Source organism: Acomys minous (assembly GCF_964271855.1).
Source record: "Acomys minous genome assembly, chromosome: 17".
Lineage (NCBI taxonomy): Eukaryota > Metazoa > Chordata > Mammalia > Rodentia > Muridae > Acomys > Acomys minous.
Window position 1 is genome coordinate 23,431,933 of NC_140500.1, and position 15,830 is coordinate 23,447,762.

The 15,830-nt window shown below is 42.5% G+C and overlaps 1 protein-coding gene across 1 annotated transcript in view; it reads right to left on the reverse strand.

Moving 5' to 3' along the window:
- Positions 1-10,027: 10,027 nt before the first annotated feature.
- The window catches only part of LOC311588236 (murinoglobulin-1-like), a 52,937-nt gene continuing 47,134 nt past the window's right edge, over positions 10,028-15,830 (reverse strand). Inside the window, exons 30-36 of the mRNA XM_084765721.1 lie at positions 14,563-14,781; positions 14,274-14,401; positions 13,153-13,243; positions 12,480-12,548; positions 11,881-11,983; positions 10,504-10,545; positions 10,028-10,196 (exon numbers count right to left, since the gene is read on the reverse strand). Coding sequence (XP_084621847.1) covers positions 10,174-10,196; positions 10,504-10,545; positions 11,881-11,983; positions 12,480-12,548; positions 13,153-13,243; positions 14,274-14,401; positions 14,563-14,781 — 675 coding nt within the window. The 3' untranslated portion in view covers positions 10,028-10,173. The remainder of the gene's footprint in view (positions 10,197-10,503; positions 10,546-11,880; positions 11,984-12,479; positions 12,549-13,152; positions 13,244-14,273; positions 14,402-14,562; positions 14,782-15,830) is intronic.

A 15,830-nucleotide genomic window follows, 5' to 3' on the forward strand; every position in this document is an offset into this window, starting at 1 on the left:
CTCTCTCTCTCTCTCTCTCTCTCTCTCAGACACACACACATACACACATGCACACATACAGTCATGCACACACACACACAAACTTAGTCAAAGAATTCAGAAGGCATCAATATGTGGCAGTCTCCTGTCATTTCTGTGAAGACATGAATGTCTGGTCTGCTCATCTTTCTGCTCTTCAGAAAATTACTCAATAGTTCAATGACCATGAAACTCAGAGACACCAACTGTGGGAGAAAACAGGACATGCATTAGGATTTATTATCCACTTTAATGTTTCAAGTTACATGAGACAACCCTAAAACATGAAACAAAACAACAGTGGGAAAAATACACGAAAGAGATTCCTATTGTAACATAAAACTATTGGATATTTCTAAGGTATATAGATCAAGAAACACATCTTTCTTGCTTGCTTGCCCTCTCTCTTTCTTTGTCTTTTCAAGACGGGGCTTCTCTGTGTAGCCTAAGCTATCCTAGAATTGCTTGGTAGAACAGGCAGGCCAGGAACTCACAGAGATCCACCTGCCTCTGCCTCCTCAAGTGTTTCTGTAGAGGCAAAATTAATGCCATATCCTTTATGTAATTTATATGCTGCTATTAATGATAGTCTGTATGAGAACTTGTCCTCTACATGCCCTTCTCAATGTGTTCTGGGAATGAGGCCTGCCAGCACTCTCCAGAAACTCCACTGGAATAAATAAATACAACTAACACGCAATGATACTCTGAGATACTTCCTTGGAGATTCAGCCTCCTGGACCCAGCCTGCTTGAAGGTCTACATTCCTAAGACTCACAACTTTCCCTGGAGATCCGGCCTCCAACCAACCTGCCTGAAAGAATACATTCCTGAGACTCATAACCCCTCACTAATGGTTTTTTCCTTACCTCCCTGTGACCCCCCCACTCCTAATTACAGTCTTTCCTTATAAACCCATTACCCTTGAAGCTCCAGTATCATTCTCCTATCCTGCTGCATCTGGAAGGATAATGATCCAAAGCTCTGAGCCTGTAATACAGGACCCTGTGTATTTTACATCAGTATCGAGTCCTGGTGGTCTTTTTTGGAGGCCTTGCGATCTGGGTAATGTCGGCATAAATTTTGGGGGCTCATCCAGGATACCCCCAGATGCCCAGGAACTCGAACTGAGGGTCCTAGACCGGCCAGTAAGTGTGTGTCTGTGTACCTCTGTCTGTTTTCATGTTTTCTGGTTTCTCTGTACTTCTGTATCTGTGGCAGCCAGGAATGACTTAGCGGACACTCTGTATAGTTCTGGCTGGCTGTGGGAGCCTGTGAAGATGCTCTAGGTCTATCAGGAGGGGGTTTCTGACCCATGTCAGGAAGGCCTTCAGAGCCTCATTAGGGGTCCCTTCTGTGCTCAATGGAGGGAGTCTCTGACCTCTGTCAGGGAGGCCTTTGGAGCTTCATCAGGGGCACATCTGTGCCCATAAGGAGGGTTTTTTTCTGACTCCCATCAGGGAGACTTAAAGCCTCACATCTGTTTAGGACTGGATCCATTCACTGAATACTCTCCTGGATGGAAGAGCTGGTATGTTCATTTCCTATTAAATCAGCAAGCTGAACATGTGTGTGTCTAATGACTGTTGTATATGTGTATAGCATTGATTGAGATTTTGTGTATGTAGTGTTGATGAGATTGACAGACAGAAGGACAAAACAGAGAATGAATTCCAGACCAGGCCTGGTTTTCTGATTCAGGCAGAGCCTGGTTATGGGTTAGGCTGCTTGGAATTTGGTTTCTGGCAGAATGGAGCCTGCTGGCTCATAGGACAGTGGCAGTTCTGAATTTCGGTCCTTTCCTCTCTCTGTACCGGTACATTTGTTTTGTCTTTCTGTTTGCTTGTAACATTCGGTTTGTATTTCTATTTGCTTGTAACCATCTTAGTTCTAGAAATAGGCCAGTTCTCAAGCATGGCAGCCTGAGTCTAGCACCATCCACCTCCCACTTGAATACTGGGCTGCTGCTGAGTCCTTGGTAAAGAGGCATGTCCCAAGCATGAAAAGCCTTCTGGGGACCCCTGAGGCTATTAGATTCTTGCTTGTTCAAAACACCTGAGCCCTCTGGCTTGAGCATGGAAATAGGATTGCTAAGGTATGCCTACTTCCTCCTTGTCTTTTAAAATGTCCCACCACTTGGCGCTGAACATGCCCCAAGATGACACTGGAACTGCAGCGTTTTTGGGGTGGCTCCTGTTTGGCCTTGGTGAAGGTTTGTTCCAGCTTGCAATCTGGTTGCAAGCCTGATCCTTCAAACGTGGTCTGTGTGCCTATCTTAAAATGTATTAATGTATGTGGCCACTTGTGGAGAGCCACAGAGCACTTTGTGGACCTCGCCCCAAGATGGCGCCTAGCATACAGCCAGAGCCGCCTCGATTTAGACAAACAACCCCTTATTTGGAAGAGGCCCGCTGCTTGCATTAGCTCCGCCTCTACGAGCCTATCAGCGTGTGAGACGAGGCTTAGTGTGATTGGCTGTTTGGGTGGTATAAATGAGCGTGACGGGAGTGGCTCGGGGGATTCTCCGGGAAACAAAGCCTGAGTAAACCGCTTGAGAGAAGAACTGGTGGTCGCGTCTTTCTTGCTGGTCGAGCGAGGCGCGACAGCCACTGTATGTTTGATTTTAAATGTACAAATTTATTATGTTCTGCACACTTTCCTTATAAATTACTGTTATTGAATATGGTTAACAAAAAATTCTTTAACACTGGTAACAAATGGCTAGCTTAAAATTTTAAGTTAGAGGTGGAGCCATTCTAAGCAGCAAATGTCATGAGCCAACAGGTCTCTAAAGGTACTTTTGTATTAAAGATTTTGTGTAATTATTGTACTGATTTAAAACTAGACTTATAAAAGATAAGATTTAAAACAATGCTTCTTTAATAAGGTATTAAAGCTGCATCTTCAGGCTATATAGCTTAAGGTTATACTGTGAACTCTTAACTAAAGATTTATAATTTGCTTATTTGATGTGATGTTTAAATTTTAAGTTCAAATGCTTATTTAGAACATATATGTATGCATTTGTGTTTGTAACACAGATATTTTTATTGTTGCCTGCCATATGATTCCTCCTTTTTGAAATAACCACATGGATATGGCAATAATTTTATAACCACTTGGTCCTAATGAGCTCTATGCTTGTTAAAAAGGTTAATTCAGGTTAACAGACTGCTGTACTGCAGACTTTAGAAATGGGCAATTCTGAAAGATACCTTAAATTCAGAACTATCAATTTTTAGAACTATCCAAATGAAGTGTTTACACTGGTAAGATTTGGGCTTTGTCTTCTAAATTTATGGTTATTATGTTCTACCTTCATTCTCAAAAAGGTAGAAATCGCTGCCTTAAAAATATGTTTGGCTTTATTTTATGAATATGGCTATGCTTTTAATTGCCCAGCCTCTAACACCATGTGGCTGGGCCACCTTGCCTTAGCTTCTCCACCATCTTGGCCAAGGGAAGTCACATGGCTGGGAGCCCGTTGGATTGCAGGAGACTCAAGCCTCTTTACTGAAGGCTGCCAACCTCATTCGGTTGCCTTGCTCAGCACCAAGAGCAACCTCTGTCCTTTAAGGTAGCTTTTGCTGTTCAGTCTTAGTAATAAAATGTGATAGAATGAGCAAGATTTCCAGTCCATCAATGAACTGTATCTATGATTAAAAGTTTGCTTTGACATTAGTTCAGAAATATATTTATAGTTGTACTAATAACTGATGCAGTTTATGGTCAGCTATATCAGTGAATAGGTTTCCTGATAGTTAATGAAACAATTCTAAGAGAATGATGCCTCATTCCCTAGGTGGGGTAGATGGTTTTTGGTTGTTCAAATCTCTGTATATTGATAAAAAATTAAGGATACATTTTATAGCATTTTATGCATCAACCCTTTTAAGATATTGTGTCTATGTAATTCTTAAAATGCTATGTACAGTTTCATTCCTTTAAAAAAGCTAATGTCACAAACTGCTTAAGATAATTAAAGCTCATGGTTTTGTTAGGTACTAGTTCAGTTACTCACAGGTATTTTCTAAAATAACAAACTGATATATAGCTAAGAAGAAACAATTCAGATATACTAAAATTAGACAGATGTGGTCCTCTAGCACACATCTGCAGATTATAGATTTTAATATTCTGATTTATATTTGTGAGATGTAGCTTAGAGCAGATACCTAAAGGCAGACAAGGATTGAGCACAGCTATGCTGGTCCTCAAGCTTATCAGAGATCTGCTGAACACGGCATTAAATATTTCAACTAATTATGACAAAGAATCCTACATCCTAGCAGTAACTCCCATGGTCTCTGAGAAGATTTGTCATGGCAGAGGGCCCTAACTCTGGATTTTGGTCTCTAACCACTGGGCAAAACTGCCTCCAATGCTTCACCTGCTGCTTGGCCCAGCATGTACTGTGGACAAACTGGACACCCAGAGAGTCATTGCCTCAAGTTGCTGAATATGAGGTGAGGTCAATCTCTTCCATGTTCTCCTTCCACAGAAACAGTCTTTCATCTTCTGTGTCTCTGTACCTGATGGCATCCTTCTCAGGTCTCTGATTACATTGATGGCTAAGCTAATGGTAGCTTGACAGCTAGAGAACAATTAGATCTACTGTTATTACACTAGTCAATTCATCAGCTAGTCAAAACTACTAGTTCTCTTCTCTTATTTAAAAAGGCAAACAGGCTTGCCTTGCTCACAGGCTTCATGTTAAATGGAAAACAGGTGTTTTTTTTCAGTGTAACTCAACTGCCTGTGTCTCTTAGTATATAAGTAGATTTTTAAAAAGTTGTGGTTTATATAAGGTCTGAAATCTGAATGTTTAAGTTAAGAAAATAAAGCATTTGAGGGTTTGAGAAAGCATTTAAAGGTTGATACATGGCAAGATAAGAATGTTAATAAGAAAGTATTTCAAGTTGAAATACAAGTGTTTGAGAGTCTGAGAAAGTGTTTAATATTTGAGGATCTAAGAAAGCATTTGAATGTTGGTAAGTGCAAGTTATAAAAGTTAAAGGACCTTAAGAGAAGTTTTTGTAGGAGACAGGCTATATGGCCAATGTTCAGCCATCTTGTCAGAGCCTAGGTTCCTATTTCCGCAGCAGTCTGTCATTTACTAGAAACCAGCTGACCCTGTCGTGGTTTGGCAGTTAGACACCTGTTGTGGTTTATTGTGAGGGCTGATCATTCTAAGATCCCTGAGTTACTCCTTTCTGGCTATAAACTAGCTTTTCCAGTAAGACTACTGGTAAGATCAGATTAAAGGCCAGCTGCCTGTGAGCAGCAGTTCTGGGAACTTTTTCCTGGCTAACCACATCTTTTACAACTTTCCTTTCTCTCTGGAATTTCTCCATCTTCTGCAATTACAGCAGTTGTAAAGGTAGACACCTGATGGAGCAGTCCAGAGTTAGGTGTTCATAGCAACCCTCACTTACACAAATACCCATGCCTCTGTGCCTATATAAACTCTGTGAAATTTTTCAATAAATGGGGTTTGATCAGAATCCAGACTTGCCCCCTTTTTTGTGTCTTGGGTTCTATCCTTATACAGAAATATTCTCCTCCCGAGCATTAGTCGAACCTTGGTGGGCCAGGGCAAGTTTTAAGGTACATAAGTACAAGTTAAAGATTTAAAATGAGATCAATGGTTATAATAAGCTGGTAGAGTACTGGTTGCTTATTAATCAATCCCAAACTCAAGATTTTAATTTCCCTTTGGTTGTATTCTGTACACAGGCTTAAGGATGCTTCGCATCATGCTAAAAACGAGTCTGTCCAATCTGTATATCAAGTCTTCTGGACTGAGAAAAGAATGTTCATGCTTTCACTGGGGTTCAAAGGCATAATCCTACTCTAGCTGTTTTATAGACACAGTTTTAACTTCTGTCCCTAATCTGCATTTGTCTCAGCACATTTTCACCTGGCTAACAGACTCCATCCAAAGGTGTTGAGATCTGGACCTGCTGGAAGCTGATGTAAACCAGTCCCACAGACACTCCCTGTCTCATCAACTGGATCAGCTAGACAGATGCTTTTGTTAAGTGCCCCATTGCCTAGCCTTTGACAAGTTTTTCAGCCTCCCTGGGGTAACTGATAACAGTGCCCCCAATGTCAGCAGGAAGAAAGTACAGACAAAAAGGGAAACTTCACCCATTTCCCGTTTTATAGGCTGAACTGCTAAGTCAAGGGCAACTCTCTAGCATGAGGGACAAATGGCTATAAGACAACAGACTCTTAGTTCTGTTTAAACCAGTCATGCTTTGTGTTTTCCCTTATATCAAGCAAAGATTGGGTGCCACCCAGCTAATAGTCATGAGGGCGCAGTACCTGGCCCTACAACAGGACAATTCAGAGAAATAAGTTGCAGGAAGACCTGTGTTAGTGTCTTCAATGAACTTGTCAGAGGCAGGGAATATAGAGGCAAAATTAATGCCATATCCTATATGTAATTTATATTCTGCAATTACTGATGGCTTGTATGAGAACGTGTCCTTTTGGTGCCTTTCTCCAGGTCTTCTGGGAATGACACCTGCCAGCACTCTCCAGAGACTCCACTGGAACAATTAATTACAATAAACACCCAATGATACTTCCTTGGAGATTCAGCCTCCTGGACCCAGCCTGCTTGTAGGCCTACATTCCTGAGACTCACAACTTTCTCTGGAGATCCGGCCTCCATCCAACCTGCCTGATGGGACTACATTTCTGAGACTCATGGCCCCCACTTATGGTTTTTTCCTTACTTTCCGGTGACCCCCACTCCTAATTACAGTCTTTCCTTATAAACCCATTACCCTTGAAGCTCTGGTATCATTCTCCTATCCTGCTGCATCAAGAAGGATAGTGATCCTAAGATCTGAGCCCGTAATATAGGACCCTGTGTATTTTACATCAGTATCAATTCCTGTGGTCTATTTTTGGAGGTCTCTTGATCTGGGTAATCTTGGCATTACATTGGGATTAAAGGCATCCACCATGCCTGGCTAACACATATTTCTTAAACATACTGAAAACAAACAAAAACTGTGAGAGAAAATAGAATTTGGTGGTTGATGGTGAACATTAGGTTTAAAAGGTTAAAATTACTGTGCTAAGAAAAATATAAACCAAAATGCTTCTAACTTGTAAGCCTAACTTGCCCAAGGACAGAGAACTTCCAGGAAAGCTTTGGTCTGCTCTTGTAATTGCTTGATTTGGTCTATGGCCATACCATCCTGAACACACCTGATCTCCTCTGATTTATATTTTAAATACTTAAAACCTTTGGAATTCATTTTGGTGCAAAATATGATATAAGCTGTAACTTGACTATTTCCAGGCTGTATAAGTGACCATATAACATGGATGAATTAATGCACTCTTCAAAGAACTAATTCAATATCATACCTATGTCATATATCAAGGTCCCTGCAAATAGAATTGTTTGTCCCTCCCTATTTTGTCCCACAGAGTGTTCCTCAGATGCCTATTGCATGGCTTAAACTATTGCCTCACAACATTGTTCAAATTGCAATTAAACTGATCCTTACATTTCCTTACCAGAATTCCCTTGCTTCTTCTTTGCTAAGGTTTTCCTCTTGTGTTCTGGAATCATATTGGTAGACTTAATTTTCCATACTGACTTGCTATTTCTTGTTTAAATGATTAGCCTCCTTTGTGGTTTTCACTAGTGTTTTATTCAGATATTTCCTTACGTGTATATAGTATTTTATCTTATTTACCCTCTGTTATCCTCTGTCACAGCCATTTCCTTTCCTTTTTTTCTCTTTCCACACTCCTAATGTCTCCCCCTTTCTTTCATGCCCCCCCCGTATTCTCCTTAATCCCACATAGGAGAGAAAACATGTGATGTTTGTCCTTGCAAGGATAACAAACAACACAAAGGAAATGAGACATGTACACAGCATAGTTCATATCTCTCATAAGAGTATTTATTCTTTAAAATGCCATTAATCTGAACCTAACCTAATTTGAATATTTTCCCATTTCTAATTACACTTTAAAATAAGATGATGGTCCATTCTATCTCTTACCTAAATGGAGTCCAAAAACAAAACAAAACCAACAAAACACATAAGAATCCTGCCTAATCTTCTGAAAAGTTCCATTATTAAATTCTCTTAGCAGGGTGGCAGAGATGGCTCAGAGGCTAAGAGCACTGGCTGCTCTTCCAGAGGTCCTGAGTTCAATTCTCAGCAACCACTTGGTGGCTCATGACCATCTATAAGAGATCTGGTGCCCTCTTCTGGCAGGCAAGCACACACACATGCAGACAGAACACTGTACACATAGTAATTAAATCTTTTAAAAAATCTCTTAGAAGACTTCCATTTTGTTCTAGAACTTATTATATTGGTCCAAACAGTTTTGGCTTTCCCAAAAGATTAAATAAAAGTATTGTAAGGAAGTAGAACATATTTGTAACTAGTCTTCCAAAGTTTTCACAAGACAGCTCAGTCTCAACCTTCCCACTCCATTCCCCTTTTGTTGCCATCCTGAACAACTAGGATAAAATAAGACCCTTGATAAATAAGTCTCAACTCATAGCCCCAGCCTCACAATGTTATAAATGAATATTGCTGTCATCTCCTGCTGTAACAACCTTTTATTTACTGGAGCACACGTCTGCCACCATCAATTCAGACAGGGAACATTTCACTTCAGTTGTCCCTGCTCTTTTAGGCTCTGTGTTGTGGGACCACAGAGGCAACAGTGCCGAGCAAAGCAAGGAAAAGCTAAGTAAAGTTCTTCCCTCAGGGTCATGAAAGAAACCACCAGTAATCCAGTGAGTATGAGCCAGGTCCCAGTAGGCCTGTGAGGACACCAGCTAGTTCTTAAAATGTCCACCCTTTCTGAAAAGGCCCCATTAGGCACTGAGGCCTTTACACCTTGGCCTTTGTGCTAAAGGCTGGGCACTCAACCTGTGGTGCTACTGGGAAGTGGGAGGAGCTTTAAAATGAGCTGACCAATGAGAGAAAGAGAGGGAAACTGAGGGAAACATGGGACTCTGCCCTTTTCTCTCTCTTTTGGATGCTGGAGTGGCTTCGCCCTGTGAGGTGCTGCCTTGTCACAGGCTGCAGAACAATAGGCTAACTATTAGGGTTTGAACCTCAAATGTCCCCACAGGCTTATGTGTGCAGACATCTGGCCATCAGTTGGCCATTTCCAGGTCAAGGGGCTGTAACTCTTCGTGGTGGGGAAAACATAGTGGCTAGGGATGTTTAGGGCCAGGGATGCAAAAACTTGTGAAATTGACTCCCCATACTCCAAACCTCAAGAAGCAGACAGAACTTGGCTGGGCTTGAATCCTCAAGCTTCAGCCCCACTGCCTGTGAGGACCCAAATTCCAAAGATTGTGCAGCCTCGCAGAACAACATCAGCTTGGGATGACCAATTTCTCAAACACTTGAGCCTGTCGGGGACATTCTGCCTTCAAACCACAACGAACTCCAGTCAGCGAGGATAGCTATTTTCCTGGCACTAAAGGTCTCTCTCTCTCTCTCTGTTCCTCTGTAAGTCGGATGTAACCTGGATGCGTTATCTCTCCCTTCCCCACCCTTGCCCCTGTGTTAGAAATCGAATCCACAGATTTGAAAGTGGTCAAGCATTTTACCATGAATCTACCATTCTTATTTTTTTATTTTCTGAGACAGGGTCTTGTTATGATGCCCAGGCTCACCCGGAACTTGCTGAGTAGCCTAGGTTGCTCTTGAATTTGCAGCTCTCCTGACTCTTCCTCCAGAAATGCTCTGAATGCAGGCCCGATTCATCATTTCTTGCCTGCATTGTAGCCTTGTTTCACTAAGACACCCATCATGGTCTTCCTTATGGAGGTAAGGTTGCCACTGTGCTGCTCTTCATGTTCTGAGGTCTGCATTATTAAAGCAGTCATAAAGTTTTCACATTATTACAATGCTCTTTGTTTTAATGTCATTTCTGTTCATTGCAAATGTGGGGTATAGTGCAAGGTACTGATTGAACACGGAGTAAATTTGGATCAAATAAAGAAAGAATCAAAGGTAGAGATTGTCTTGAACTATGTATTTATTTACCAAGTTTGTTCAGTATTTGTATTGGCGAGACAAAGAAAAATGATTATCTTTAAGGTTCCTGGGTTTGGGGATTCCATCATTGCCTTCTCCACAGATACTAGTTTCAAGAATTTTCTTTCTCTGTGTCTGTGGAGAGAAGAAAACAACACACAGGATGAATAGGATGTAACTGGGTGCAGACTGCAGGGTTTTTTGTGGAAAGCTAACTGGTGTAAGGAAGATTTGGATCCATCAGAGTTTCTACCATAAGCTACAATATACTTTGGTAAAGAAAGCAGAGGGGTCTTCCAGGGTCAGTGCATTGATCCAAAGCTGTATATCTTTGTGTTTTTACACAGTGAGAGGGGTCTGAGCTCACCTAACAAAAGTTCTGGGTAGTTTTATAGGGAAGGAGGTCAGAGACAGGCCTGTGGAAGAAGTGCTAGGGGCTCACCTGTGCTGCAGGGGGCGCTGTATTCAGCAAAAGCCACTTCATCTGGAAAACAAGGGAGAAAAACTTGAGAATGAGAGTTTTGATGAGAGAAGGTTTTGTGGAGGACAGTTGGTGAGTTAGGACTGACCACTTTTCTCAACTAGGACCTGAACGACGGCTGAAAAGTCATCTCTCTGGAGAGATCAGACAAACCAAGTCAAAGGATTTTTCCTCCCTTGAAATTACCAGTTGACACCTTTATCCTGGGCCAGCAAGATGGCCCAGTGGGGGAAACGTGGTTGCGTTGTGCCTAATGACCATAGTGAGTTCACTCTGCAGGGGCCACATGGATGAAGGAGAGAACCCATTTCCCCAAATTGCCCTCTGACCTTCACAGGCACCCTGGCATACCTGTCTCCAAATGGAATAAACAAACAAACATGTAATAACACCAAAATCCTTTGCCCTGCAGGGAATTCAAAATGTGCTCATCCTACAGTGTTTGAGTAAAGGACTAGCAGCTATCCTTGTAGAGTTGTAGTCTTTCTGATTCCTTCTATACTTCTGATTCACACACACACACACACACACACACACACACACACACACACACACACTGAAGTTTTGTTTTTCAAGACGTGGTTTCTCTGTCTGTAGCCCTGGCTGCCTGGGACTAGCTTTGTAGACTGTGCTGGTCTTGAACTCACAAAGATCCACCTGTCTTCTTCTGCCTCCTGAATGCTGGGATTAAAGGTGTGTACCACCACCACCTGGCCCTTCAACATATCTTGAGTTCTAGTTTGAAACACTTGGCACATACCCTTTCACTTAACAGAACCCCTGCATCCCCTCCCCCTCCTCAGCATTTAATTCTCTGGCTCTGGCTTTGCTCTCTTTCTTTGGTCATTAATGACTATTTATGCCACAATTCTCCCTCCTCTTTTTACTCCTACTACAATTATTTGTATAATTCTTCATCTTTGCATTGCTATATTCATAAGAATACTCATGTGTCTTTCAATCTATAAATCCTTCTTTGTAACATGCTTGGTCCCTTGGGTTATTTGGACATGTCTGGTCCTTGTTAGGGCAAACAGGAAGGAGGAATAAGTCATCAGTAAGTGAATAAATTGAAAACTTATAAGTATTTGTCAGACTCATATTCTCTTATTGACAGCTGACTTGGCCAGTCTGGCCTAATTAATATGTCACTGCATGAAAAACAATTGTTTCTAATTGTGAGTGTGATGGTCTGTGTCTGTAACAGCAACATTTGGGGAGATGAGTCAGGAGGATTGCGAGACTGGGGCCAGTCTGCGCTGCATAGAGAGAAACTGTCAGAAATACCACGATGCTTTAGGGCCCTTCATAATCGGCCCTTCATAATCTCCTGCTCACCTGTCTCGTAGTAGTCATAGACTTTCACAATGGCAGGCTGCAGGTTCCTTACTGGGATGTCTTGTTGAACGATGAAGGAGAAGGCCAGTGTCTGATTGGTCACCTGGGAAAGAGAACAATGATCCAGAATCACAGAGGTGGCCACTAGTTGTCTTCAGCGTGACTCAGTCCATGGTATTTGAAAGACAGTTATGCATAGGCTAATAGCATGTAACCTCAGAGTCACTGTGTCCATAAGTGCCCACATATGTGGATGGTGATATGGCTTTTAGAGTAGGGACCTGAGGAACTGAAGTAGAGGCTCCTGGGAGTCTATACTGGAGGAGGCCAGAGGGGGGCATCTGACCCACTGGATCTAGGGTTATAGGATCTGTGAGTTGGAATAGGCTCTGAGAACTGAACTCTGGCCTTCTTCAAGAGCAGTGAGTGCTCTTAACTGCTGAGCCAAAGAAAAATGACATCCAGAGTGAACAGAGGGAAGGCGTCTCTCCAAAGACTTCCTTTAGAATCACTTTGCTCCTGCTATGTGCTTCCCTCATAGACTCACCAAGGAAGCCTGGCCGCCTAGGCATGTCTAGGAAGGCAGGAGGGCATCTTACCTGATCCACGTACAACAAGACGTTGTTTTTGCTCACTTCTGTTCTGCTCGCCTGCCCTGATCTCTCAAGCTGAAAATGAGAGAAAACATCTGTGTTACTGAAAAAGCAAAGGCCTCAGGGGTGAAAGAGGCAAAAGAACTGTGGGATTGAAGGTGATGAGAAGGAGATGTTACCAAATCCTTTTGAATGAGTTGGGGAAAAAACCTTTTCCAATAAGAATGAAAATATGCTTGAAAATTGTAAATGCCACTCTACTATTGGCCTGACTGAATATGACCTGATGTAGTAATAGGTATTTTTAGATTTTGTTTGAAGGTCAAAATCGCCCTGCATTCGATGGTACTTACCTCATATTCTCTGTGCATGTATCTCTCCCTGTACTCTGCTATTCATCCTAGCTTGTTGTTAATTTCCACAGCCCTTAAAATGTCTAAACCCACATCTCCAGGATTTGACATTTAATATTTCCCCTGAATCATTATTGACCAGGTTCACTGTCACACTTTAAAAAGTGGTGAGCTGGGACTCCTTTCCTACACTTCCTGTGCTGGCTGCGATCACAACCCATACCTACGTTAGTGCCAGCATCGCTCTGACACAGGTTGTCATTATTACTGCGGTGTCTGTAAGCTCCTGGCTTGAGGACACAGAAAATCCAAACAGGTCTACTTACTTTCTTAACTGTTGGTTTCACTGGAATGAAACCAGACACCATCTTCGCATCAACAATCACCATGTTGGAGGCTGGTCGGCTCCCTGTGTAACTACAGACCAAAGAAGTGCATGGCAAGAGAAATGTTAATGGTTGGAGTTTGCCTCCTTTGAGGTCCAGCAGCAATTCCTGATAGAGCCTGTGGGACTTTTCCATATCTTAAAATAGATGGCCCTTCCCATCAGTATAAATAGTCCTGAAAAGGCCCCGTGCAACAGTGTCACCTGGACAGTGCATTAAAAACAGGTCGATCTGCAGGGCTTGCTGCCCAGCCAGCACCATCTGCTTACCAAGCTCTGGGCCAGTAAGAGACCTAATCTCAAAACCAAGTATGTATGGAGCCTGAGGACTGATGGTAACACTGTCCTCGGTCATACACGCACAGGCACACGTGCACCCTCAACCCCCATGCACACACAGCACACTGAGGTAAACAAGAGGACAGGTCACACTGTTATGTTTTCTTTCCATCCAACATCCCTTCATTTTTTGCGGTTAGATCCTGTTTCTGGCTGTATCTTATAGGAAGCTTTTTGATGAAGCTTGTCAGAAGAACTCAATATCTTTTGAAAAAAGAAATCTTTCTAGAAAGAACGGCATTTTTATCTGGGAAATGGTGGCACATGCCTTTAATCCCAGCACTCAGGAGGTAGAGGCAGGCAGATCTCAGAGTTCCAGGCCAGCTGGGTCTACAAAGTGAGTCCAGGTCAGCCAGGGCTGTTACACAGAAAACTCCTGTCTTGAAAAACCACCACCACCACCACTAACAATAACAACAACTAAAAGGAATTTTTAAAATACCAGAAAGGATTTCTTTATTGGTGAAGAAGAATAGGCCATATTAAGGTCTCATGGAAAAGAATAATGTATTATTTTATTATGATAGTGGCAGAGAAAGATACACTGGCAGCAGACTAATTAGAAATTAGAATTCTACAATTCATCATTGTTCACTCTGCTGAAGTCAAGCATCTTTTTTTCAAAGAGAAAGCAGAATCCTTTCAGACACCTCTGACCCCACTCTGTGAAGTGTTCTAGGAAGACTGCGCTGTAGTCAACCAGAGCCAGACAGACACTCATACCTGATCTCTAGCAGGATCTGGAAGCTGTTTTGGCCTTGGAGGTTATCACAAGTTAGAGGTACTGTCTGCACATGCAGAGCAAACGCAGACTGTTGCTTCTCCAGGTGCACATTGTATCTCAGCGTTGTCTGGTAAGTAGTGAACAGAAATACTTTACCTCCATTGCACTGTGTCCTTGGATCCTTTTCCCCCAGTCTGAGCATCATGTGTGTAAGTAGGCAAACTGAGACCTTCCGTCTTGGGGAAGGAGGCTCGCAGCTGCATACCCAGCCCTTCCCCAGGGTCTCACCTGAGCATACACACATCCTTCCCCTGTCATGTTAATTTTATAGTCCCCAGGAATGTCTGGTAGTGGGACCTGCTGCAGTAACAGGCGATTACTGTCCTCCACTTGGAACTTGTGGGAAAATGTCCCTGATGATTGGATGGTCACCGAAGGAGCCTTCTGACTTCTGGAAAAAGTTAGTGCTCCATACTTGGACAAAGCATGGAGAGCCACCACAGTGTCCTGAGAGGGTAAAGAAAACATCCAGGAGAGCATAAGGTCCAAAGGGCTTGAGCTTCTTCCCAAAGTTCATTTTCGCTGAGATAAAAGGGTCATGAAGTTAAGTCTCTAATTATTTGGTCTTTAGATTTCATTTCAGCCTTTAGTTTAGGGTACATTAGAGAATCAATATGTTCTCCTCATTTTCCTTTTTACATAGAGTGGTCTAGCATCTGCAAATCCCCCCAGCCAGTAGAAAATAATTTTGTTTAGATATTTTTCTCTCAACATTTATGGCTTTTCTTCCTTTGCCCCCTACTCCCACCATGCTGCCCCCCATCTTCTCACAAAATCCTGTGCCTTCTCTCATCACTAAACCTTCCCCTGGACTTGGTGAGCAGTCAAGAGACACCAATACCTCGACTAAGTGAGGGGTATGCCTCAGTCTTATCAAATAGAAAGTCTGTCATCTGGAGCTGCCCTTCATTGCCTTGCTCTTCACTGGCTTACTCTGTCAGGATGTCAGCCATGCTCCAGAGAGCATCTCCCAGAGGAGCCTTCCTTATCCCAAGATAGCTCCAGATGCTACCCTGACTACAGAGACCAACAAGAGCAGAAATAGATGCACAGTGAGGGCTTAGTATCACCATGTAGACTGTCCATCACAAGCAAAGAATGAAAGCGTCAAATTGCAATTGGCAGGTTCCTAGTGTCATAAGGTTTTTTCTTTGTACACTTTATTTCTTTTTAGAGAAGCCTACCATTTCACTATATTTCTCTGGAAAATAACTGGGCCATATGTGCCCAGAATACCCATAGCATAAATTATTGATATTATAGTTGATGTGGTTTTTTTGGGGCGGTGGGGTAGGGGCAGATATCACCTCATGAGAATTACGCTGACTAGATGATAAAGCACTTTAAAAAAAGATTTATTTTTACGTATATAGTACTCTGCCTGCATGTATATGTGAGCGCTAGAAGACGGCACCAGATCTCACTATAGATGGTTGTGAGCCACCATGTGGTTGCTGGGAATTGAATTCAGGACCTCTGGAAGAGCAGCCAGTGCT